This window comes from Augochlora pura, chromosome 11, assembly GCF_028453695.1.
Source record: "Augochlora pura isolate Apur16 chromosome 11, APUR_v2.2.1, whole genome shotgun sequence".
Lineage (NCBI taxonomy): Eukaryota > Metazoa > Arthropoda > Insecta > Hymenoptera > Halictidae > Augochlora > Augochlora pura.
The window spans coordinates 16,194,207-16,219,902 of NC_135782.1; the positions used below are offsets into that span (position 1 = coordinate 16,194,207).

A 25,696-nucleotide genomic window follows, 5' to 3' on the forward strand; every position below is an offset into this window, starting at 1 on the left:
AATTCCGAATCAGAATTCTGTATTGTTCCCGCGCGACGGTACGCGTCGCGTTCCTATCGATTTACGATCAAATCAGACCCGGCTCGACGCTTGTCCACAATCGAAACTAAAGACCGGACGAATTCGATTAACCTTTTGCACCCTCGAATTTTTATAGCTGCACGCGGTGTCATATTTTTTGTTGTATTTTTTCGTTGGTCCAGTATTAATTCAGTTTTCGAGTCAAGTAAGATGAGTCAAGTAGAATAATTCAAGTTAAATGAGTCAAGTGAAATAAATCCAGTCAAGTATTATAAGATCAGTCAGGTAGACTAAATAAAGTTAAATGGGTCAAGTGAAATAAGTGAAATAAAACAAGTCAAGTAGAATTAATCAAGTCAGATGAGTGAAGTCAAGTAAGTCAAATAAAGCCAGTCAAGTAGAATAAATCACGTCAAGTAACTCAAGAAAGATAAGCCAAGTCACATAAGTCAAGTAAGATCAATCATGTACAATAAATCAAGTCAGATGAGTCGAGACAAATAAAATAAATTTAGTGAGAGAAATCAAATCAAATAAGTGGAATAAAATGAGTCAAGTCAAATGATGAAAATAAAATAATTCAAACCAAGTGAGTCAAATAAAATAAGTCAAGTCAAGTAAATCAAATAAAATAAGTCAAGCCAAATTAATCAAATAAAATGAGTCAAGTCAAAAAAATCAAATAAAATGAATCAAGTCAAATAAATCGAGCAACTCACTCCAAGTAAAATAAAATACGTATCGCGAATTTAATTCGCCTATTATTCAAAAGTTACACCGTGAAACGGGTTATCATTCACGTTACGTTCTCCCTACCGCACTTTCATGAACACTTGAAACATACATCGCCAGCTGTTTCGTTCATGAGACTGCTATAACTTACCCCTGATGGTTGTCAGTCATCGAGTTAACTGCAAGTTCGCTCCTGGCATCGAAACGATTAGACATTGCATAACGATAAATAATAAAAACAGTAATAAATGCGCTATAGTTGTTTTAAAAATACATTTCCAATATTTTATATACAGTTTTAATAATAAATATAGGGAATAATGATAATTGTGCTATATTTATTTTATATATATTTTCTATATTTTCTATATACTTTCAGTGACAAAGATAATAAAAATTAATAATTATACAATATTTATTTTATATATATTTCCTATATTTTATATATACTTTCAGTCATAAATATACTAAATAATAATAATTATACTAGATCTATTTTTGTATATATCTTCTATATTTTATATACATGTTTAATAATAAATACACAAAATAATAATATTTACTTTATATATATTTATTACATTTTATATATACATTTTTGGCAATAAATATACTATACTCATTTTATATAATATTGACCATATTTTATAAAAATTTCTAACACCAAATAATGCAATAATAATAAACAATACAACTACCCTAAATAGGAAGAAGTTCAAAAATATGAACCCATAAACCAAATCCAATTAATCAGTACAATTCTGACGTGTAACCTTGACCTTCTCCTTCTGTCTCAGGTTCCTCAGCATCGGCGGTAAGCCGGTGGAGACAATCGAGCGTGCACGGGACGGAACGGCGTGCGCGTACAGCTCGTACCACAGCACGAAGGGTATACCGGCCAGCGCTAGAGGCCACAGAGAAGAGCTGTCGATCACGATGAGAGTGATGGGCTCCGGTTACCTGTCCACCTGCCTGCAGATCAAGTATTACAGGCAGGACGACCAGAGCCACTGCGAGTGGGGCGCGATGCTGCACTGCATCGAGCTAGACTGCTCGAGCGTGGAGGGCAGATTGGTGACGGTCGACCGGGAGACGTACAGGAAGCTCGGCATAGAGTCCTAGCAGTCGGTGGGCGTCAATGTCATCAAGGCCATCACTTAGCGAGGCTGGCCCGGAACGTTTTTGTGTTAAATTCTAAGAGCAACGTTGTTTTTTCGTAACTCTAATTGGCTGACCTGGAATGCTCGCCGACCAATCGGAAGTTGGATCGGACGCGAGTCCTCCCGAAGTTAGGCGATCGCTCACGGTCGATTGTTTTCTATGTGGGCCTGCGTGAACGCCGGAGGCCGGGTCTCTCTAGACGGCGAATATCGCGTGCCAGATTTCCACGAAGCCACCCTGTTTACATTATTCTGTATCCTCGAATTTTAACATAACCTTGAAACTTTGGCAGGTAGCAAAATTTCTGGGAAGTGTAATGTGCTCGGAAATTTCTCTAAAAATAATGAAAGATTCCTTGGGTGATATCAAACAACTTTCTCCTTTACGAAAATTCTCTACGTGGCTTCGATAGCGAGTTATTTGCGAGAAACGAGAACCAATCGGAGCTAGGGGGCGGAGAACACCACGCCCACGCGACCGCAGCGCCGCCTACTCGCTAGCTATACTCGGTCTCTGATTGATCTACTCCTTGACAAAGTCAATATTCTTACTAAAATCAATTCTATAATGTTTCTTAATAAATTTTCCGAGGCACTGTTTTTAACAACAATTAAAAACAAAATTCTATAATAAATTGATTTTTGACTCAAGCAACACTGGGTCTAACAAGACCCACAGGAGAAGAAAAAGTATGAAGTCTCGGCTCTTGACTCGAAGTTGAAATTGATGTTTAAACAAATTAATTCTTGCACCTGTGTATCGATAGTTAGCGTAGCCCTGGATTGTTGATTAACATTAAAAACCATGGTTCGCCGCTGACAAAACAGGATGGCTTTGAGGAAAATCGTCGGCGGAGAAAACGAAAGTAAGGTTAGGTGACTAAACAAACGATTTTAGTGTTAACACATCCCGACGGCTCTAGTATACGCGACATCGAACGGTGGACCCGTTTTTCTTAATAAAAATGCAACCCCCCCCCCCTCCCCCCACGCTCCTATTTTTCTATCTCGGTGAATACATTTGTATATAATATACATGTACACGTACGAGAATTGTAAATGTATATAAAATGCTATTGTTGTTGATTGGTAGAAGATTTATCGAAGTACAGCGTCCTCTAAGATCGAACTAACATTTAAAAGAGCAACGCTACCAAATATAATTATTAAATAAATAATTAAATAAATAATTAAATTTCGTCAGGGCGAGGTAGCGAAAGTTTAAAAGTCGATGCTCTTCCTCCAACGAACGTAGATCGACGAAGTCTAAATAGAAACGAACGGCGATACTAATTCCGGACTATTTGCACAATCATACTTTTAAATGCACCTGTATCGAAACATTCTCTGGAAACGACCAATACGTTTTATTTATATTCCATTGTAGCGATGTGAGACGATGGAAAAAAGGTTTCCACGTGAAAGAGATCGGTACCGTATCACACGTAAAAGTATTTAATATAGATGTTAATTAACAAGAATTATATATGTTGTGCGACGTGAACTGGCGCGAAATTTAAGCAGTTGAATGCGAGTGGCGTGGGATTGGGGCATTCTATAGTCCGCGCGTGATAAAGAGGCACCTCTCTGCAAACGTTCCCCCTCTTATTAAGCGCCTCACTCTCGAAGCTGTCGGCCTATAGCGACTGCTACCTGTCACAGTGGGGTAATAACGACGCGTAATAGTGCCAGGAATAAATCAAAATTTTTTGGACATTCTATAGTCTGTACACGACAAGAAAAAATCCCTCCTTTTACATTTCTCTCCCTTCTACTAGCCATTTTCAATTAATTGAAACCAATATTTTGAACAGTAAAGCATAGCAATGCATAAAAGGACTAAATTACAGTTTTCTCGACACTATACTCCGCGCGCAACAAACATGTACTTTTCACCTCACCTCCCCCCTCCTACAATTCGCCTCACTATCGCAGCCATCAGCCAATAGCAATCTCCATCGTACGTTCTATTTACATTTCGCACCAGTCCTCGTCGCACACAGTATAAAAGCTATGTACACACATATATACATACATATAAAATTAATATCAGCGAAGAGAATGCTTAAGAACAAATTACATAATTATAAACGAAACGCTACGTTAGAAGTTTAACAAGAGTTTAATCAAGTTGAAAAGCGTCTCCCTTCCCGCAGCCTCGATTGTACTTTACGATAACCGATTTTTTACAATTTTAATGCACTTAGGACACGAAACAGACGGTAGAGAGTGACACGAGGCGCACGGAAACTATTTCACCGCATAATTACCTTCGTTGTTGCACTCGTACTTCAACGCAGTCGCAAGCGTTTATTTATATTCGACTGTTATTTCTCGAGAACAGAGCCGGCAGGTACAGTTTCCAGTTCGTAGCATCGCTAAATTTTTGAAAAAACAATTTGTTGAAACACGCGACAGCCGGTTTTCAATTTCCCTCTCGCGAATGACTCGTCTGCTTAACCCCCATGGATTATGGTGATAAGAAAAATCATCAGTGGTCAGAATATGATTATAAATAGACTGCGGATTTCTCACGTTTTTTGCAAAAAGGTGTTTGGATAGAAAAAAAATGGAAAAGAATATTTTTCTGTAGTATGCGATTGATTAAAATGATTGAAGAATGTTTTCGCCTTTACCGACCGGGTAACCTATACAAATCGGGGATTACCCCATCGATAGTTCACTTATCATGGCAACCAATAATTTGCTATCAATTATCGAAGCATTATTATATAATTTTTTAAACATTGAATACCTCACGAACAAAATATCAAAAATAAAACGAGTAATACAGACAAAATAAATATCATTTAATCCTAACCTCACAAAAATCTAAAAATGTTGAAAGACCGGTTGGTAAAGTGTTGAAGCAAATGATCAAAATTAGGGTATAGATTGCAAACAAATTCTTATAAAAATCCGTGGTCTAATTATTAAAGAACCAAGAAGTTTCCAACGCATATCGTGCTTGATAGGATCGCGGCGATCATCGATTTATTGCAATCAGCAGAACCGACCAAACAGTGCCTCTACGCTTCGTATAATTGTAAAACACAGATCGTTCCTATTCTTTAATTCTGTAATCGATTGTTTTGTTAACTAATACATGTACATTATCTGACCGTAATGAATTATTTCACCCTCCCCCACCATCGTTCCAAGGCTATTATTTATTTATTCGGCACACAGACGTAAAAAAATATAAAATCACAGTTCGCACAATGTATTGTTATTATTTATGCTATACACATAACTTTGTTTCACGTATAACCTTGCTACACGTTGTAAGCTCAGCCCAAAGCAGGAGGCTCGTATTTTAATAATAAAGAGGCTAGGGTCTTCTGAGGTATCTTCGCCAGCTGCGTTCTCATTCTGGTCGCGACTTTGCTCGTCTGCTTCAAAAACATCGCAGAGTGATGCACAGCAATGGCGTAGGGAATGGGACACCACTCTTTTCTCACAGACCCCCTAACCAGAGCAGTGATATAGCTCTCTATCAGTGAGACGTCCTCCTCGACAGGGTACAGATACTCCTCTAAAGGAACCACCAGTTGATCCACGAGCAGTCGAACGTACCTCAGCAAGCCAGCATGCTCAGACCATAACAGTTTTCTATAGTGAGCGTCGTGCCTCTGGGAAATCGGCACTAGCAACGCCATGGAGAAACCATAGTCTCCATACGAAGTCGAGCAGAAGTGCTCGCACATGGCTGTAAACAGATCTGTGAAAGAATTCAATCCAGGCAGCTGCGTAACAAAATCAAGACTCTTGTAGTGATTCTTCAGCAAAGTGGTAACAGCTCTGGTCAGTAGAGCAGACACGTCGTTGCTCAGGTAGACAGTGTCGCATAGGTACACCAGGATCAGCCTGCTGAACCTTACGCTCTGCGAGAGCTTGTTCACCAGATCAGGCAGCGCAAGCTCCAGACTAAGTACAGTTGAGATCACAGCCACGTCGTCGTCGTTGCACTTGCTGCTGAGTCTGCACTTTGTGTACACGTGCACCACAGGTAGGTATATCCAATCCATGGGCATCGCAGCCTGGTCCCAGTGCCCATCCACTGGCACATAGCCTTCGTAAACAGTTGCCACGTTGTCAGAGAAATTCAGCTTGATCTCCCTCACGCTGGAGTCCAGATTCAATTTCTCCAACTCCTCAGCAACCACTCCAACGCTCAGCCTGTCATCTGACAAAGCGTTCCTCAACATGGCTTTCACATCTGTCGAACAGTCTGCAGACAGAGTTGATATCAGCTTCACAGCGATGTTCCAAATAGTGTGCATCATCTTAGTGTCCAGCCTGTCTTTGATGAGGAAGGCACCGTTGACTATATCCTTCAGGAAGAACAGCTCTGTTCTTGTATACCAGGATCTTTCTAAATTCCAACTCGCTTTCTCCAATTGTCTCAGATATCTGCAGACTTGTGGATGACTGAGCACCGCATGGATCTCTTCAGTGGAGGACTGTTTAACGAACAGATTTAAAGCGGTCGCTAAAAAGGGGAAGCAAGACGCGGGGGACACAATAGGCTGCAATTGGCCGTCCTCGGTTAGCACCTCCAATTGGGGGAGGCAGGAGGGCTCCCGCTCCGTCGCCGTGTTACAATGGGCTAGGAGATTCGAAGTAGAGCACAGATTTTCGAACAGCTGCGTCTTCGACAGAGAGAAGTGCACGGAGGTGTCGTCGGCTGCCAGCAGAGTCTCGGCGACGAGTTTCGTTCTGGCGAAGGTTATGTCTGTTAGATACTGAAGTTGCGAGACCCATTTTCTTAATAAGACAGATACATTGGTCTTCAGAGGCTTCAGGCAGCCGGCGACAGCCACCAAGGACGCTGCATACTCGCAGGATATCTCTGACGCGCTTTGGAGATCATGGTTGCTTAGTAGAAGTTGCAACTGAGACACGAGGGTCAATTGCGCTCCTGTTAGGCTGTCCATCGCCTTGCCATGGAGCAACAATAATCTCCACAGTCGCAGACTCTCTATGCCTAGATTAATTGACACCTTTCCCACGTCGCAACTGATGTAGGACAGAAGACGCTGCACTATCTGCAGTCTGACCAACCTCAGCGCGACGGGGATTTCCCCGTAGCAGAGCAGCACGCGACAGAACCTGATCGCCGCGCTAACCGGCACGCCATACACATTGTTTATAACATCATCTGTTGCTAATAAGTTCGGCGACAGTGGCATAAAGTGTTCTACAATTGTTTCTAACAAATACGGAGTGGTCGCGATTTTCAATGACATTATAGGCGAATGTCTGGCGAGCCTTGTTAGGATTTCCAACGCGCATGTTACGCCAATGGGTGGAGGCCGCATCTCGTTAATAATATATCTAATTCTTAGAACTATATCAGTCCTTAATAGAGTCTCCACCGCGTCCAACTGGGCCAGTTCATGGTCTTTTAAATCTCTTGTATCAGGCATGTCAGTGTTCGGCGGCTTTACAATAGGTTCTTTGTAATTGTCGAAGCCGTTCAGTCTGTCCAAACAAACTTCGTCCGCCTCGCTGTATATAAAAGCTCTGAGGGCTTGTAATGTAGCTGTTACCACGGCTAGTGACGTGTCGTCCAAGGAAAATCTTAACAAGAGCAACAGATTCTTCTGGCTGAGCGCGGTGAGGGGTCCTGGCTGCAGTGCTTTGTCGTACCAACCCTTGCGAGTGTTTTCTATAATGTTGGCTAGGGTCGTGAGGGCGGTGCATCGTTGCTGCTGCGTGGAGGATCTACTTAATTGCAGCAGCTCTTGTAAAGAGTATCCGGGACGTTCAGGCTCTTCCCCGTGATGGTGGAGGCCTCTGTCGAGTGGTACGTTGTCGTCTTTGTAGGGCAGCAACATACCTATAGAAATAAATGGAGTATAGTATATTCAAAAGTGTATTAATATTAAATTATATTCTATTCAAAATTGTATCAATATTCAATTATATTATATTCAAAATTGTATTAATATTAAATTATATTCTATTCAAAATTGCATTAATATTATTTTTATTTTTTAATTTTTCCAACAAGTTAGAAAGACTCTTACCGCTAAAATCGAAGCGAGCAGTGTACGGTTCGTTCATAGGAGGTTCCTCCTGCATCTCAGCTGGTACATCCTCCATCCATTTCAATTTCTCAGGCTCGACGGAGTCCATATGCACCCAACCCTTTTCTTTAGCTTGCTCTATTAATTCTGTTAACGGTTTTGGTACTTGCTCATCCACTTGCATAGGCGTAAACACCTCTTTAGATTGATTTACGTCCATCTTATTGTTTTTGGATGGATTATGCTCGACTGTCGTTTCTTTTGGAATTAATTTCTCATCCTCCTGGGACGTAGTTGGCTCTTTACCAAGCCTACTGCATTTTTCTGTCTTGTCCTTGCTCATCCCCTGTGCTTTATTCTTTCTGTTTCGCAAAAATTCGATCAACTCTGGATTAAGAGTCATTTCGAGCTTCCTCTTTTCTCTCAATATATCCTCCTCTGTCATCTGGCTAAGTTTTTCTAAATTCTCCTCGTGTATTTCGTTCGACCATGAACCCTCTATAATAGTACTACCCTCGTTTGTGCACAGATCTACAACCTTTTCGGGTTTCTCTGCTATATCCACTGCTTTTTTCCTTGAAACTTGCTGTAGGAATATACTCTGATTGCCATAACTCTCCTACAAATGTAATATATAATTGAAATACAAAAATTAATGCTTACATATTTATTCAACAATAAAATAACTCAAATAGTGTACCAAAGAGTCGGCAACAAATACTTCTGGAAAGCCTTTGCTCGAACCGCACGGAGACTCCATCTTATTAAAGTTCGATGAATTAAACTTCTTTTCGACAATATTTCCCAATAGTATACTAGACGGAGCGATTGGTATATTCTGTACAAACTCCTGCGGCGTATTTACACTCTCCTGAATTCTTTCTTTGATCACAGGATTTAGAACTTCGCCTTCGCCGCGCGAAGTGGAAACTCTGTCTTGCGTTTTCAGTTTCTTTAACTGAGAATATCTCGATCTGACTTTGCCAGTCTCTGGCTGGCTCTTAGATGGTTCCGCAGAGGTAAATTTACTTGCGGAACCTCTTAGATTAATTACTTTAGCAGACGGTTGTTGTTTGTTCTTTAAAAATTCTTCTTGCATACGAAACAGTTCCTCTTCGCTGTCAGTCGGCTTTGGCCGTTTCAAAAGCGGAGCACTGTCCATGGCTTTTAATTATAATTGAAAGTATCTGTAAAAAATTGTATATTTCTGTTTTATTACAAGTTCTTTACTGGATATTAATGCTAGTAGGTTACAAGTAGTATACGCACTGTTAATATCTCCAGATGATTATGTATCCTTGTGTATATTATTCTCACATGAGCCGCATGGACTAAACTGTGGCTGGGAGTCACTGTCAGATTATTTTCCAAACGTTTTAATTAATACTCCATTTAACAATTGCTGTGTACAGGCCACATGACATTCTCAACTCTCTCAGCTATTGTGATAAACAGCACCACTCACTCCATCTGGATTTAAGATTAAACTTGTCCAGATAGGATTCACAAGAAGAACTTCTATGTTGTCTGTATAATCACAGCTGTATGCACAGGCTGTTGCAAGCAGTGGCAAGCATCACAGCTGTACCCCAGTGCCTTCTAACAATAACAGTTCTCTTTGTCAACTTTTACATATATTTTAATAATATATTTTAATATATTTTAATTTTGCAATATAAAACCATTTATAGCTGCAGATTGGTTTATATAATAATTAAACAGTGCATTATTGAAAGAAGATACACTGTCTTCAAGAAATACAATTATTATGAGATTGTTTTCTGCTCCAATTTATTATTGAACTATTCAACTATAGTTTTGTAATAATTATTATACACAATGGTGGAGGAAGTGGTGAACTCCACCAATAAACCAAAGGTATGTTGGTGTTTCATAAATAATTATTGATGGTCAGTATCTTTATTAGATCATTATTAATTAATATTGCAGAGTAAGACTACCAGACCACGTCCAGTTTATTTGTGGAATGTGTTGGATGTACAGAAATGGTTGAGAAGGCATTGCAGTGATTATTATCAGTTGTATCATGAGAAGTTTTTGTATGTGAGTACATATATCCTATGGATATATTCTTTTACGTGTCTTAATAATTGCTATAATTATTACAACAATGTTCTACGTGCTTTTTAAGCATGACATAACAGGAAGAGTGCTGCTGAGAATCAATGAGAATATTTTATTAAGACTGGGAATAGATAATGAACAGCACAGGATGGATATCTGGAGAGAAATCATGAAATTGCATCTGAAAACGGACATGTTGGAAATCAAAGACATCGAACGGCGTAATAATTTAAATTTCGACTGATATATAGATCAACTGATATACCAAGCCAATAATATAATTGTGGCTTTATTTTTACGCTGAAATGTAAGAAGAGGGTTGCATATATTTTCGCGAATTGATTATACACGATTTAGCTGAAATGATGTATAGAACTCCGTTTCACATGGACGCAATGCTCGCCAGAATTTTCAGTGACTTTCCAGTGGAAATAGAAAATCTGGGGGAAAGACAGTTCACTACTGTGACGTCACTCTCTGTTTTACCGATGATATATACCGTTCGAATTAACTCCCGAAGATTTTATAATTGTTGAAACAATTGTGCATTTACAACGAACCGCGCTCGATTGTGCACGTTTTTACTGTGATTATACTAGCATAATAAATCCACGGATCGCTTAGGTATTACACAAGTATATATTTTTATAATTATAAGAGAAAGAATATGTTTTAACTGTCTTTATTTTTTATCACATTTTCACGGAAAATGTTCACGTTTTTTGATTAAAAGTTCTATGTCACTATAATAAATACAAATTATATATATGTACAAATATAATTGTTTTACGCATTTTCCGTTTCCTCCCTTTGAATCAGTACAATGTATATTATGTGCACGAGTCGCAATCTTAAAATGCTATAAATTAACTAATAAAATTTATATTAACTAATAATCAGCAGATTTATATTTACTACAAAAACAATTTGTTCGATGAAATAAATTCTATAAATTGTAAATTATATGTTATCAGTGTCCATTAATTTAGTTAATTAAATTGTTTATTCACAGATGAAGAAACCGTGCCGTGGAAATCTATACCCTGTTCATCGTAACTTTACGTGCAACCGCAAGTTATAGAAACCCGTCTCTCGTCGCATAAACATTAATTATTATTTAAACAAAAGATATCCCTAACATTTACACGAAAAGAATTTATCGATGTTGAAATGTTTTATTGCAGACACTAACAACGCCAGAAACATTTCCATTACGATATTATCCATAACATTGATCGTAATATTTATTAAGTTACAACAACGCTGCTACCACTATATTTCGAAAATTTATCATTTTTTTAAAACGATAATTATGGCTGATTACAGCAGGGTATGTACATATACCAATTTTATGCGAGATAAAATAATTGTCTAAGGGGCACGGAATTAAGCGGCAGGCGACGCGAGGAGCGCGAAGGCCACGCCTCCTGGCAACGGAGAGGGCTGGAGGCGTGGCTCTCGCGCTCCTAGTGCCGTGTGCCGCTTAATTCCGTGCCTTGGTCTAAAAACGTAATACTTAAGGTACGTGAAACTCTTGTAACGAAATTCTAATTAATCTGTGTCACAGCCTCGTATACATCTAGAGCTTCCCTCCACTTACTGTACAACGAATTCATTAAATATATCATTCCTGTATGACTGTGAAACAGTTACAGAATATCTTGTCTACAAATGCAATAATCGGTGTATGTACAAGATCATAGTGAATCGGAAATTAGGGGAACAGAAATGAACTATGATATGTATCGACGTTTCGTTGATTTCGCGATAGGTTGATCCCTGGCTGGTGAAAAAATATGGCCTTGAAAACGATCTCATCGTAATCTCTGCTGCCCCATCGGCTTTCCTCCATTATTATCTCGTATTGTTAATAACAAATAAAGCATCGAGAAGAAACGTCGTTTCTGCGCGCACCTTTGTGAATCAATTTTCTCATCGACTATACCACGAATTAGGTGAACCTATTATATAATTCACGTGATGAAAAAGTTCGCCGTTTCAGAGTTCATTGACCTTTGTGCACAATAGTTGTAAATTAAAAGTGTTTCGAGCTTTTGAGAAGAGAGAAAGTATTGTTTGATCGTTGATCAATGGATCACGCGATCGAGAGAACAATACCAGATACCTCCTCTGTGTGCTATAGTAAGTTGGGAGATGTTATCGAGTGCCTACGCGTTTGTTTATCGTCGTTACAAGCATAACTCTTCCGTGTCAGGATCCTGGGCGTGTTTACGCGACGAGAACACGTACAATTCTTCGGTCTTGTTCGACGAGAACGAGGATCTGTTCTCTTGTTCACTGTGGAAATAATGGCCGATGCCTTTTTTACTGCGTTTGCAGGTGTTGTCGTGTTTCTCGGTGAAGGACTGCGTGGACTCGCGCACTGGTATTCCTTTGCAGAACGAGGAGACTGTCGGGTAGGTGCCGGAGATCGTTCGTCTCCACTCGTACCTGGAAATAATAATTTTAATTAGACGTTATTGGGACCGGTGATGGTGGTAATTAATAATTGTAGTTGTAGAAATTTGTTATTGGTAATTGAAGGAGAGGGTGTGAGTGTGTAGCGTATGAGTTGTAATATAAGTTAGGATATAGGGTAAGTTATAGCGTAAGTTATAGTATAGGTCATAGAGTAAGTTATAGTATAAATTATAGAGTAAGTTATAGGACAAGTTATAGCGTAAGTTATAGTATAAATTATAGTACAAGTTATAGAATGAGTTATAGTATAAGTGATAGAGTACGTTATAATACAAATTATAGTGTAAGGTATAGTTCAAGTTATTTTGTGAGTTATGATGAAAATTGTAGTATAAGTTAGGATGTAGTGTAAGTTGTGTTATTAATTATAGCTTGCGTTGTAGTATGAGTTGAAGTATAAGTTATAGCATAAGTTATAGTATAAGTTACAGTATACGTTATAGCATATGTTATAGTATATGTTATAGCATATGTTATAGTGTGTGTTACAGCATATGTTATAATACAAGTTATGTTGTAAGTTATAATATAACTTACAATACAGTTTAAATTGTAGTATGAGTTATATTAGAAGTTGCAACACAAGCTATGCTATAAATTATAATATAGTATAAGTTGTAGTATAAATCACATTATAAGTTATAGTATAAGTTATGTTAGAAGTTATACTGTAAGTTATAGCATAAGTTAGATTAGAAGTTTTAATATAGCTTATAATATTGTTTACATTATGTTAGAAGTTTTAATATAGCTTATAATATAGTCTAAGTCATATAAGAAGTTATAGTATAGCTTATATTATAGTATAAGTTATATTAGAAGTTATAGTATAGCTTATAATATTGTCTAAGGTATATCAGAAGTTATAATATAAGCTCTGTTACAAATTATAATATAGCATAAGTTGTAGTATGAGTTATATTAGAAGTTATAGTAGAGGTTACAGTATAAGCTATATTATAAGCTATAATACAAGTTATAATATGCTTATATTGTATATTGTATTGTAAGTTATAGCAGAAGTTATATCATAAGCAATAGTACAACACAATTTGTACTATAGATTATAAGAAAACTTACACTATACCTTACACTACATTCTAACTTGTACTATATCTTATAATATAACTTATATAATCCAAGTTATAATATAGTATAACTTATAACATAAATTACAAATAGTAACATATTACAACTTACACTATAATACAAATTATATCATAATACAAGTATAACTATATTATTAGTAATCAATAATATTACTAATAATACTGTATACTGATATAGCAGTATATACAATATTGCTACTTAATTTGTCATATGACAATTATTATTAAAATCACTTATACGTAAATATATATAATACAAATATTGTTACTATAATACATATAACATAATTACTAATTAATTTAGTAGTGACTAGGACTGCATAGTTGTTGGAATGAGTACCTAATAGAAGCTCGACTACTTTGCGTTTTGTCTAGCTCTATATTATCGTTCGGAGCAGTCGACGACCATTTTCGCGACTTGATTGGACACCTTTGTTGGAACTCCCTCCTGAATTTCCCCTGGAAAAGGAAGATTTCATCGAACAATATAGTTATATATAAATATAATATAATTCAACATGGAAGGTTAATTAATTTTTATTGATTTTCTTATTTAGATCTTCGATTATTCTAAATAATAAATAAATCTACCGTCTTAAATTATCGTGGTAATAATTTACTGAAAATAAAAATAAACTATCAATTTTTTTGCTAACTATTAATTTGAAAAGTCGTTTTCCAGTTTTATTTATTGCAAATGCAATTAATTTGTTAGCTTTTACGTACATTGTATATTCCATAGATGAGTGGATTGTAGCAACTATTCGACATCGCCAGCCAGTCGCAGACAAAATATATGTAATTGATGTACACGTAGCTGAAACAACAATTGTTCATCATTGTAAAATTGTGTTTTATCACTTTTAATAAATAATACTCACTGATTGATGGGGTAACAATATTGCAAGAACTGGTACGTTTGAAGTGGCAGCCAGCAAAGCGCGAAGACTGCGACGATGATGATGAACATTTTGATCACCTACGTTATAGTATATTATTTAAATAAACATAAAATTCACCCCTTTCTTTTTAAATTTAATTTAAGTTTTCTTTTGATATGTGAGGATTTTTGAATTAATAGAAAAATATTAGAAACGAAAATTTTGATCACCTGCGACAATGTAGCATATTATTTAAATAAACATAAAATTCAATCCTTTCATTGTCGATTTAATTTACGCTTTATTTTGATCTGTAAGGATTTTTAAATTAATAGAAAAATATATGAAACTATCGAATTTATAAGAAACAGAATTATATCACAGAAAAAGATCAAATAAAAATTGACGAACTTTGATCGACGATAACTTGGCGAAAAACAATGATAAAATAATGATTCTTTTTTTAAATTAAAGCTTGAAACCTCTACTTTAATATAACCTACTTAGATTTTATGTTTGATGCCGTTACACCATTGCAGGTATGTAAACGTAACCATAGAAAAACCACCCCTTTTAGGTAACTGACAACGGTCACTTCAAAGTGCTGTAACTTTGTCAAAAATCATCAGAAAAATATGAGACTTACTGTAAATTAAAGTTTAAAATCTCCGCTTTAAAACCATATCCTTACATTTTTTATTCGTCACACCCTCGCGATGGTAGCTAATTAAATATCACCACAGAAAAACCACCCCTTCTTGTCAGCCCATATTCATCAAATAAAAAATCGCAAAATTAAAAAAAATGCACAGCTCTCTCTAAATTTTTTACAGACACGCCCTTCATGTTAAAAAAAAGTTAAAACCTTCCCCTTTAATAGAAAAAAAGCTGAACGTCGCTGCGATTTTTTTGTCTCAAAGTTACAGCACATCGAAGTAACCTTTGCATACGTAACTTCGAGAAATATTCGACCGTCAGTCGACCGTTTACGATACAGAAAAATGCCGAAGTTCGACGAAATGCACGTACGTTGTAAAATATTCCTTGGATACACGGTTTTCGGGGGAAAGAGCTCCCGTTCCTCCTCTTCAATTTCAAAAAATAGGAACGTAGCTGCGATCCCTTTCCGCGGAGTTACAGGCACTTTAAAGCCGAGCCCGCATTTTGGTCACGTACCGCCCGGGCATCGACGTTATCGGATGTTACTTTAAAGCGCTGTAACTTCGCGAACAAAAATCACAGCCGCGATTACATTTTTTTAAATTAAAGATGAAGGATCGTGTTACGTTCGAGCGCTAACTTAAGCTTTAATTCAAAATTAACATCATTATAAAACTATGATTTTTCACTGAGTTATCGCGAATTGAAATTGACCAATTTTCAACCCTGTCGAAGCAGCGTATTCCATTCGAGTTATTAATGATTATAATGGAAATAATGCAAGCAAGTGGATATATAATTTATCTGAGGTTATAAAATGATGCAAAATCCTCATACTATGATATAAAAAATTGTCCTACCCTCATCTTGTTCCTCATGAGATTAGCATCTCGTGAATCTTCCGCGTTGCCGGGCGCCCTGTTGCTCCACAGTTTCATCACCATCCTCGCGTAAACGCACGAGATCACGATCAACGGTATCAAATACCGTAGAATCACGAGCAGCAGCCCTTGGTAGATGAACATCGTCTCCACGGACAAATTGACGCGAGTGCAGATCGGTTTCTTGTACGTGTAATTCGCTGAAACGATAAACAAAAAACAGAAAAGCACTGCGTTTTCACAAAATCCAAATAAGGGTTGTTCGTAAAATCCTATAAATTTTTATGGGGTTGACACGAACCATCGTCAGCGTCCTCTTCCACGACAATGCGGACTTCGAGAGCTATCGCCATCGGCACTGAAAGGATCACGCCGATCACCCAAATTCCGAAGATCACGATTTTTGCTGTTCGTTTGCTCGGCTTCGGTCTGCGAATCAAAATAATTTATTAAAAAAAAAAAAATAATAAGATCGATAGATTAAGGATTAAAGTATACTTGAGTGGCTGCAGGATCGATCGATGGCGATCGATCGCGATCGCAGTCAGCGTGAACACCGAAACGCTGACGGATAGGGTCTTGACGAACGGGCAGAAGGCACAGAGGAAGTGGGGCAGATCCCATCGTTGCAACAGCGCCGCTTGAAACTGAAACGGGAACGATGCGATTCCGTCAGATCAATCGGGTGGAGGATGTTTCGTTGACTTTGTTTCGCTCGCGACGTCAATCGACGTTGGAATCGATATGGTAAATATTGTTGCGTTATAATTATTATTCAAAATTTGGTAGTTTATAATATATGGTGTATGAGACACAGTATGTCATAATATAGAGTAATATAGAGTATAGTTTACTATATATGAAATATAATATTTGAAGGTTATGTCAAGTGTACTGTATTGTATATAAAATATAATATGTCGAGGTACAGAATATATAAAGTATACTATATTATATATGAAATATAATATGTTATGATATATCATATGTAAAGTGTAATGTATTCTGTGTAAAGTATAATATGTTGAGATATAGAATGTACACAGTGTACTGTATTTTATATAATATATACCATGTTATTATATAGAATATATAATGTATTATATATATAATTATATATATTATATATATGTATATACATATATATAATGTATAGTCTTATAATGTATATATTAATAATGCCGCTTGTTGCGCGGTGCGTTACAGCGTCGACCGTATTTGATGACGATTGAATAACGCGCCTACCTCGCGATAAATTAATATGTTGAGGATAGATTTGAGGGTGAACTGAGATGGAACAACGTGCCGTATTTAAACAAGGTTTAATAATAAAGAGACGAACAACTTATCACAAACTATAACAACTATGTACAAAATGTCGGTTGTCGGACTAGATGAGAAGTTACCGAGTGCAAAGTGGAAAGTGATGTAGGTACGCTTCTCATCCTCCGATTACGCCTTCGTATGTAAATGGCGTGGGTGGAGTTGGTATTTCATTGGCTATTTAAATTATGTTAAAACCAATGAATATTACAAAGATGGCCAAGAAGAGGGGACAGCAGAAATCTGGGAGTTCCCAGATTTTCATTGTTCTTAGCGTCGTTGTCGCTGGCCGTACTCCTGCTCATGGCCACATCTGGTATCGGTTGTCGAAGGCCCGAAAACTTCGACGCGGTATTATAAAGAATCTACCTGGGGTTCGTCATAACTTAATTACATAGGTCACTCGCGACGCGACACCGCTTTTAAATCACTCCGGACAAATTGCGGCGTATAATAACCATCTGATCGGAATTCCGAAAAGCATGGCGCCGGAAAATTTACGACCATGTTCGCCGAACACCGCACTCCATATACATATATACATATACATACATACAGGGTGGGGCAAATAAAGTGTTACAGTGCAATATCTCCATTATCATTAATGATATGCGAAAATGCTTCAGAAACAAATTGTTTGTTTCGGAGGGGGACGTATTTTGGTGGAAATGTTTTTTTTTTCAAGGTCATATTTTTTTTGAGATTTCAAGGTCATCGATGTTTTTTTAAATGGAACTATATATTTCTTTTTCGATGACGTTATTGCCGATTTTAATACGAATCCAGCGACCTATAATTCAATGTCATTTTAGTCGCGCAAAGTATGAAAATCGTTAAAAAACCGAAGAGTATAGCAATAATCACTTTCACAGGTTCCAATAGCCTTGGTGAAGACCACTTCAACATCCGTGGTCCGTTAATTATTGGTGCGGCATTGTCGGAGATCACGTCATTGGCCCACACTTTTTTGAAGATCGCTTGACTGGGCAAGTTCATGCCAACTTTTTGCAAAATGTGCTCCCTCAATTATTGGAAGACGTGCCCTTGCATGTTCGCATGAACATGTGGATGCAACAAGACGGAGCACCACCCCATAATGCTGTGTGTTCAAGACAAGTCATGAATGAGATTTTTGATGAAAAATGGATAGGACGAGGCGGTCCTGTAGCTTGGCCACCTCATTCGCCAGATTTGACACCATTAGATTACTTCTTATGGGATTTTGTGAAAGATAGTGTAATGTCGGTACCACCTACCACACCTGACGACATGAAGGAGAGAATACGCCAAGCATGTACCAAAATTACACCACAAATGTTGGCTGAAGTGAGAAGATCTTTTCATCAACGACTCAATAAGTGTTTAGAAGTGGAGGGACATCATTTCGAGCATGTTCTGTAAACAAAACCATGCCAAGGTTAGTGGATCCTGTGAAAGTGATTATTGCGATACTCTTCGGTTTTTCAACGATTTTCGTACTTTGCGCGACAAGAATGACCTTGAATTATAGGTCGTTGGATTCGTCTTAAAATCGGCAATAATGTCATCGAAAAAGAAATATATAGTTCCATTTAAAAAAACATCGATGACCTTGAAATCTCAAAAAAAATATGACCTTGAAAAAAAAATATTTCCACCAAAATACGTCCCCCTCCGAACCAAATTATTTGTTTCTGAAGCATTTTCGCGTATCATTAATGATAATGGAGATATTGCACTGTAACACTTTATTTGCCCCACCCTGTATATATCCATAAATATCGCAGCTTTATAAAATTCGGAATTTACGTAGCTCTGTTCGGTACCACGGCGATGAATGCCCGCTGTTTAATGTACTGATTAACAAAGCTCTACGCGACACAATGGAAAGGATACTACGATTTCCTATAACCAGCGATTTATTCACCTGCATTTTTCCGACTGCTGCAATAAATATTGCGGCCGTGTACACGCACCATAAATATTGAAATTAAATGCATGGGGCGAGCTGGCGGAAGAATAGAAATAATATGGCTTGTGGAGGAGTGGGGTGGAGATGTCGTGGAGTGGGGATGCGGCACATGTGTCGCTTAACGCGAGTCGCGGTCCACGCAATACAGTGACCAAGAGTGTGGATGCCTTGCGAGTTCAGTGACGCGTTGAGAGACGCATGTGCCGCATCCCCACTCTTAGACACTACGTTGCGTGCGCCGCTGAACGCTACTCGCGTCGCATCCCCACTCTTTTAACGCTCTACCACGTGCGCCGTAGCCACGTTAAGAGACGCTTGCGTCGCTTCCCCACTCCTTTACACTATACTACGTGCGCCATAACCTCCTTCAGCAACGTATGCGTCTCTATCCCCACTCCTTGAACGCCAAATCTGACTTACTTTTCTGCAAACATTGACCCTTCTTCCTCTAATAAAACAATCGCAAGTTCATAATAATTTTTATAACTAAAAATTAAATATTTATCCTCGACAATATTTCCTATTCCACATCCTATACCTCAGAAAAATAATAATAAACCTGACCGTCTTATTCAAGAAACAGTGATTTATCTGCTGTCGAGTAATAGACGACGATTTTCTAAAAGTTTTCCTCGCGACAAAAGTCTTCTTCGAGAAAAAAGAATGAATGAGAAACGGCGCGTGTAATTTGTACACGTCCTATGGACTGGATATTGTGACGTATACAGTGTGTGCCACGATTCATCATCGGGTCTCAAAGGATTCGCGGCGCTCGCGTTGGATTTCTCACCGGCTGTCACGCCTACGGTAAACAAGAAATACATGGGGCCGTACCTGAAACGGAATCACGAACAAACCTATGACAATGTCAGCCACCGCCAGATTCGCAATGTAGAAGTTCGTCACGTTCTGCATACGCTTGGACGTAGCGATGATCCACATCACTAGGGAGTTGCCGACCAGAGTTAGGAAAGCGAGGCTGCCGTACAGGATGCTCAGGAAGACGACGTTCAGCGTTGGCACCTCGTATGGTCCCACTGCGAAGAAATTTGGTATGATTTTAATCATGAAATTGATTTTATGTTGGTGAAATTGAATCGACTGCAACATTGTGCAAAACTGAGTCAAATGCAACATTGTGCAGAACTGAATCAAATAAAATACTTTGTAAAATAAAATTAAATGCAACATTGTGTTCATTCGAGTGAAATGCAACTTTGTGTTAACACAAGTAGAATGCAACATTGTGTGAACCTGAATAAAATGCAATATGATGCAGAATTGACCCATTGTACCACTGTGAAAAACTGAGTCAAATGCAACATTGTGCAGAATTGAATCAATTGTACCAATTTGAAAAACTGAATTAAATGGAACACTTTGTAAAAAAATTGAATGCAACATTGTGTTAAATCTAGTAAAATGCAACATTGTGTTAACCTAAATAAAATGCAACATTGTGCAGATCTGACCCAATTGTACCACTGTCAAAAACTGAGTCAAATGCAACATTGTGGCAATTCAACTAAAATGCAATATTGTGTAGAACTGAGTCAACTGCAACACTGTGCAAAATTATATCAAATACAACATTGTATAAACCCTAATAAAATGCAACATTGTGCAAAACTGAATCCACTGCAACATTCTACAAAACTAAATCAACTCCAGCACTGTAAATCTGAATCAACTGCACCACTGTTAAAACAATCAACATGTGGAATGAATCAACAATGTAGAATCGATTGTGGAAAACTAAATCAAACGCAACGTTGCGTAGAGTAGCAATAAATATTTTTTAACCGAATTGCATAGTTCAGTTTGCAATGCATCTCAATGTTGCCTGGCAATTTAAAACACTGTTTACGTCGTTCTTTTTTAAATAAATAATGTCAGCTATTAAACCGTCCGGAAGTTTTATAGCTCGCACGTGAAATCGTTAACCTTTAACCGGCGACGATAGTTAGTGCAAAATTTGATTAGTATTCAATTTCTAATTGCGAGACAGCAAAAAGCGTACTGTTTAGAAAGGAGTCGTTATTTTAAGATTAAAATAGCAATGGGAGAATGGACGTTCTGATTATATGCACGGTGTCTTAGAAATGTTGTTAAAAAATTTCAACAAATTATGAGACGATTCTTTAGATGATTTCTGACCACTTTTTCTTTTGCGAAAATTTTCTACGAGGCTTCGTTGACGAGTTATTTGCGAAAAACGAGGTCCAATCGGGGATCGCGTACGCCTGGCACTGTTACAGCGTGGGTGGAGCGTCAGCGGTACTCGCTGCCTAATTGGTCCGCGTTTTTCGTTAATAACTCATGAACGAAGCATCGTAGAACATTTTTGCAAAGGAAAAAGTTGTTTGAAATCGTCTGAAGAATCTATTTTATCACTTAGAACAATTTTTAAAGGAAATTATGTATAGTTGGCGCAGTTATGTCAAATCGACTCTATAAAGCGCCACTTTGCGACGCGATTGTACTCTAAGATAATGCACCTTGTTAGCAGTTGACTAAGATAGTCTTCCTGCTTATTCATCAAAGCAGGTACGAATTATCTTTGCGGCGAAACAATGCGGAACTCGGATTTAACGCGGTGCTGTACAGTTAAACGTCTCCCGAGAAGATTTATCAGAAGAATTTATGTTTGCACATGGATCGCGACTTGAAGAGAACAGAGAGATGCATGAGTTATCGCACTGCACTGCAGTAATTTTAGTATCTCGCAGTAAAGTGCGAGCAATAACTCCGCAATGAAAGCGTAAATCATAGTTTTTTTTATGAATTTTACGTAACTTCCACGGCACGACTGTTGAACGCGCCGCTGATTTTATCGGTTTATAATAATTCTGCGGTGGAAACTCCGCTTGTTTTCGCCGACTCGGTCGGCGACGCTGGCATACTTCGTCTTTAATAACTTCCCGAACTGTCTTCGGCGAATTGAAATGTTTAAACAATTGAAATATTATTGGAAAAATCAGTTTGGTTTTGTTAATAAAATTTAGAAGGGTTCGAAGGATTCTTAAAAATTATTGGAGGAAAAAATATTATTTGGAAGTATGGATATAGGTTAGGTTTATAGGGGTAAAAGTTAGGTTAGAGTTAGGTCTGAGTTAGGTTTGATTTAGATCTGAGTTAGGTCTAGGTTAGGTTTGAGTTAGGTCTAGGTTAGGTTTTAGTGAGATTTAAGTTAGATTTAAATTAGGTCCGATTTAGAATAAAATTATTAAAAGAAAACATATCATTTTAAAGTATAAGTATCGTTTAGGTCTTTCTGAGCTATAAGTTAGGTCTGAGTTAGGTCTAGGTTAGGTATACTTTAGGTCTGAGTTAGGTTTCACTTAAATTTAAGTTAGATTTGAGTTAAATTTGAGTTAGGTCTGGTTTAGGATAAAATAACTAAAAGAAAACATATCACTTTGAAGTACAAACATATTCTAGGTTTTTGTAAGATATAAGTTAGGTCTAAGTTAGGTCTATGTTAGGTCTGAGTTAGGTCTAAGTTAGGTTTGACTTAAGCTTGAATTAGGTCTGATTTAGGACAAAATAATTGAAAGAAAAAGCATCATTTGTAGCTATAAGTACAAGCTAAGTTTTTTTTAGGTATAAATTAGTTTCGAATTAGATCTGACTTATGCATAACTTAGGTTAGAATTAAGTCTGAATTATCGTATAACTCGTACCTATGCGACGAGGCGTGGCCATAGAAGTGTCGTTGCTGAACAGCGACGTAGCATTCATAGTGATAGCGTCCATCTGCAACAATTAAAAAAGGAACTGATTTTTTAAAATATAAACCTTAAAAATATATTGAAAAAAAAATCAGCGAAATATGTACAGCTAAACAAATATACTAAAAAAACAAGTTAGCATAAATATTGCCAAGCAACAATATTAAAAAAAACACATTGCCATAAAAATTATTAAATAAATAACGCTGGTTGGACAACTGTTATATTATTAAAAAATCATCCTAATAACCAAGAAAATTATTAAATAAATAACGCTGTTTGGACAATATTATATTATCAAAAAATGATGGTAAGGGTTGTTCGATGATAATTTTGTCAAAAGAGTGTTAACGGTGTCCTCAGTTGGCACCCTCGAGCATGGTATGTGTGTTTGCATAAATTATGCGGGCAGGGATAATGGCGACGCCATCCGGTAGAATGCATTCCATGACTCCGTGTGCATCAATGTAAATACCTTTATAACGATAATGGACCGGTTGCAATCGATTCGGCGAATGTGTACGTCTCTGCGGTGGCTTATCGTTAATTTGCGCGGGCCCATTTATACCGGGTGTATGAACAAATGCGGTAACGCATCGTTGAACGTTCCTGTGGTGTTTGCCGAAAATTATGCGGATCGATTATGCTAACCGTGGAACACGATCTCCCTACGTTAACGGTAATGATCGTTAGTTTATAACGGCGAGAAAAGATTGTATTTTGATTGAACTATTGAAATTGTTAATATTTTTAATATATTGTTTGTTGTAAAATAAAACGTGATGAAGGAAAATGTTTTGTTAATACTGTACTAAATTTATAGATATATACTTTTACTTTACTATATTATACTATAGTATAGTATACTATATTATATATATAATAGTATAATACTATACTATACTATGCTGTATATAATATAATAAAATAATATATATTTTCTATACTGTACAATATTATGTTGTGCATAATGTACTAAAATAATATACGTACTCTTTACTTTACTATACTATATACTATACTGTATATAATATGCTAGATATAATATAGTATAATATGTATAATAAATGCACTAGATATAATATAATAAAATAATATATATTTTATTTACTGTCCTATATTATAATGTGCATAGTGTACTAAGATAATATACATATTCATCACTTTACTATACTATCTATACTGTATATAATATGCTAAATATACTATAGTACAAAATACTAATATAATATAGTATAATGTAAGTACAATAACCACACTAAATATGATATACTAAAATAATATACGTATACCTTACTATACTGTACTGAACTGTATATAATATACTAAATTTAATAAATACACTAAATATAATATAGTAAAATAATACAACTACGCTTTTACTCTCCATTTAACAATCCAGTAAATAAAAGGTTAATTAAACTGCTTTCAATTATTAAAAACAAAATAAACAAATTTATTATAAATAAATGCTACAAATTTCTTTAAATTACTATTGGTATTTCATAGTTTTTGTTGTTCAGAGTAAATAAAAGAGTAAATAAATCAGAATGAATTATAAACAATAAAATCTTGCAAAAAATATTGTCGGTTGTTTAAAAACACATTTGTTGTTTTTAGATACGACACCTCGAGTACGGAGAATTCTCCGTCGAAGCGAAAACCGGGACGATTTTGCAAACGTCGCAGGAAACAAGCGTCGCCGAGGAGCACAGTGGACGCGTTTATGGTCGTCGGCGGTTTAATTGGATCCGGGACGCGCACGTGCCATTGAAAACTAGAGCGCAGGGATCCCCGAAGCGGATAAATACCCGCCGCGGATTTCAATATGCGAAACATTCGATAAAACTTTAATTAGCACGTAACGAGAAATTCACCGTAAAGCATCGCATTGTCCTACGTTCGTCTAAATGGAATTGGCCGGCGACGTTTGTTAAACCTGGGGCTGCTTGTATACAGGGTGGCTCATATAAACATTCAACAACAATGTTATCTTGGTTAATATGAAAGCGGAATAAAAAAAATAGTAAGGAATTATTTAAATGATTTCAAAGGGTGCATCAAAGGGTAACAAAGAATATTTTTTTTTAATATGTTAATGTTTATTTCTTATGGTGCAATATTGTTGCTCTCATCAAGACGAGTTCAATGACCTCTCACACCATGATCTTGACATAACCTTAACAATTAAAAAACGAGTTGGAAGATTGTCATATTTTTTCGACCAATAAGATTTCAGCTAATTTTTCCACTGTCTAGGTTATGTCAGGGTCATGTTGTTATAACTCGTTGAACTCGTCTCGGTGCAAGCAATAACATCGTAGCATAAAAAATATACATTGACCATCGAAAAATATTAACAAACTTAAAAAAACGTCAAAATGACCTTAGATAAACGATTCTTTATTACTTTCAATTAACGTGAAAAATAATTATGAATATCACTGCATTATTTATTCCTATATTTAGTAATAAAAGAGTACTAAAATAGGGACTACCATAATTAATAATAAAGACAATTTAGATGCTCGTTTTAATCGTACCACCCTGTATATACACAGCGTGGGTGCATCCTCCGGGGCAGCAATGACTTCGAACAAATTGTGTCTGCGTTTCGCGAATCGGATTTCCACTGGTTGTCGATGCGAG

The 25,696-nt window shown here is 36.9% G+C and overlaps 5 protein-coding genes across 8 annotated transcripts in view; 3 read left to right on the forward strand and 2 right to left on the reverse strand.

Annotated features, from left to right (window-relative positions):
• LOC144476673 (CB1 cannabinoid receptor-interacting protein 1) overlaps positions 1-5,035 on the forward strand; it is a 40,537-nt gene extending 35,502 nt beyond the window's left edge. The window contains exon 2 of the mRNA XM_078193784.1: positions 1,551-5,035. Coding sequence (XP_078049910.1) covers positions 1,551-1,875 — 325 coding nt within the window. The 3' untranslated portion in view covers positions 1,876-5,035. The remainder of the gene's footprint in view (positions 1-1,550) is intronic.
• Positions 2,569-9,370, reverse strand: LOC144476671 (RNA polymerase II-associated protein 1). The gene is made up of 4 exons (XM_078193779.1): positions 9,215-9,370; positions 8,646-9,132; positions 7,946-8,564; positions 2,569-7,755 (listed from the first exon to the last, which is right to left on the reverse strand). The coding sequence occupies exons 2-4, from the start codon at positions 9,105-9,107 to the stop codon at positions 5,204-5,206; spliced, it is 3,633 nt and encodes a 1,210-aa protein (XP_078049905.1). The 5' UTR covers positions 9,108-9,132; positions 9,215-9,370; the 3' UTR covers positions 2,569-5,203.
• A 133-nt stretch (positions 9,371-9,503) lies between these two features.
• Ave (sterile alpha motif domain-containing protein aveugle) lies at positions 9,504-10,274 on the forward strand. Its single transcript, XM_078193787.1, has 3 exons — positions 9,504-9,823; positions 9,896-10,009; positions 10,098-10,274. The coding sequence occupies exons 1-3, from the start codon at positions 9,785-9,787 to the stop codon at positions 10,272-10,274; spliced, it is 330 nt and encodes a 109-aa protein (XP_078049913.1). The 5' UTR covers positions 9,504-9,784.
• The window catches only part of LOC144476672 (RYamide receptor), a 32,664-nt gene continuing 17,071 nt past the window's right edge, over positions 10,104-25,696 (reverse strand). For all 3 annotated transcript variants that reach the window (XM_078193782.1, XM_078193780.1, XM_078193781.1), the window contains 9 exons: positions 23,000-23,072; positions 20,151-20,353; positions 16,541-16,689; positions 16,344-16,471; positions 16,022-16,242; positions 14,502-14,599; positions 14,347-14,437; positions 13,961-14,079; positions 10,104-12,481 (listed from right to left, as the gene is read on the reverse strand). In XM_078193782.1, coding sequence (XP_078049908.1) covers positions 12,220-12,481; positions 13,961-14,079; positions 14,347-14,437; positions 14,502-14,599; positions 16,022-16,242; positions 16,344-16,471; positions 16,541-16,689; positions 20,151-20,353; positions 23,000-23,072 — 1,344 coding nt within the window. In that variant the 3' untranslated portion in view covers positions 10,104-12,219. The remainder of the gene's footprint in view (positions 12,482-13,960; positions 14,080-14,346; positions 14,438-14,501; positions 14,600-16,021; positions 16,243-16,343; positions 16,472-16,540; positions 16,690-20,150; positions 20,354-22,999; positions 23,073-25,696) is intronic.
• Positions 16,665-24,711, forward strand: LOC144476674 (uncharacterized). 2 transcript variants are annotated; one of them, XM_078193785.1, is made up of 2 exons: positions 16,665-16,789; positions 18,238-20,083. In XM_078193785.1, exon 2 carries the CDS (start codon positions 18,422-18,424, stop codon positions 18,764-18,766), a length of 345 nt encoding a protein of 114 aa, XP_078049911.1. In that variant the 5' UTR covers positions 16,665-16,789; positions 18,238-18,421; the 3' UTR covers positions 18,767-20,083. The 2 variants fall into 2 exon arrangements, with proteins under 2 accessions (XP_078049911.1, XP_078049912.1); XM_078193786.1 differs by lacking the exon at positions 16,665-16,789 and adding an exon at positions 24,668-24,711 and having other exon boundaries at positions 16,815-18,782.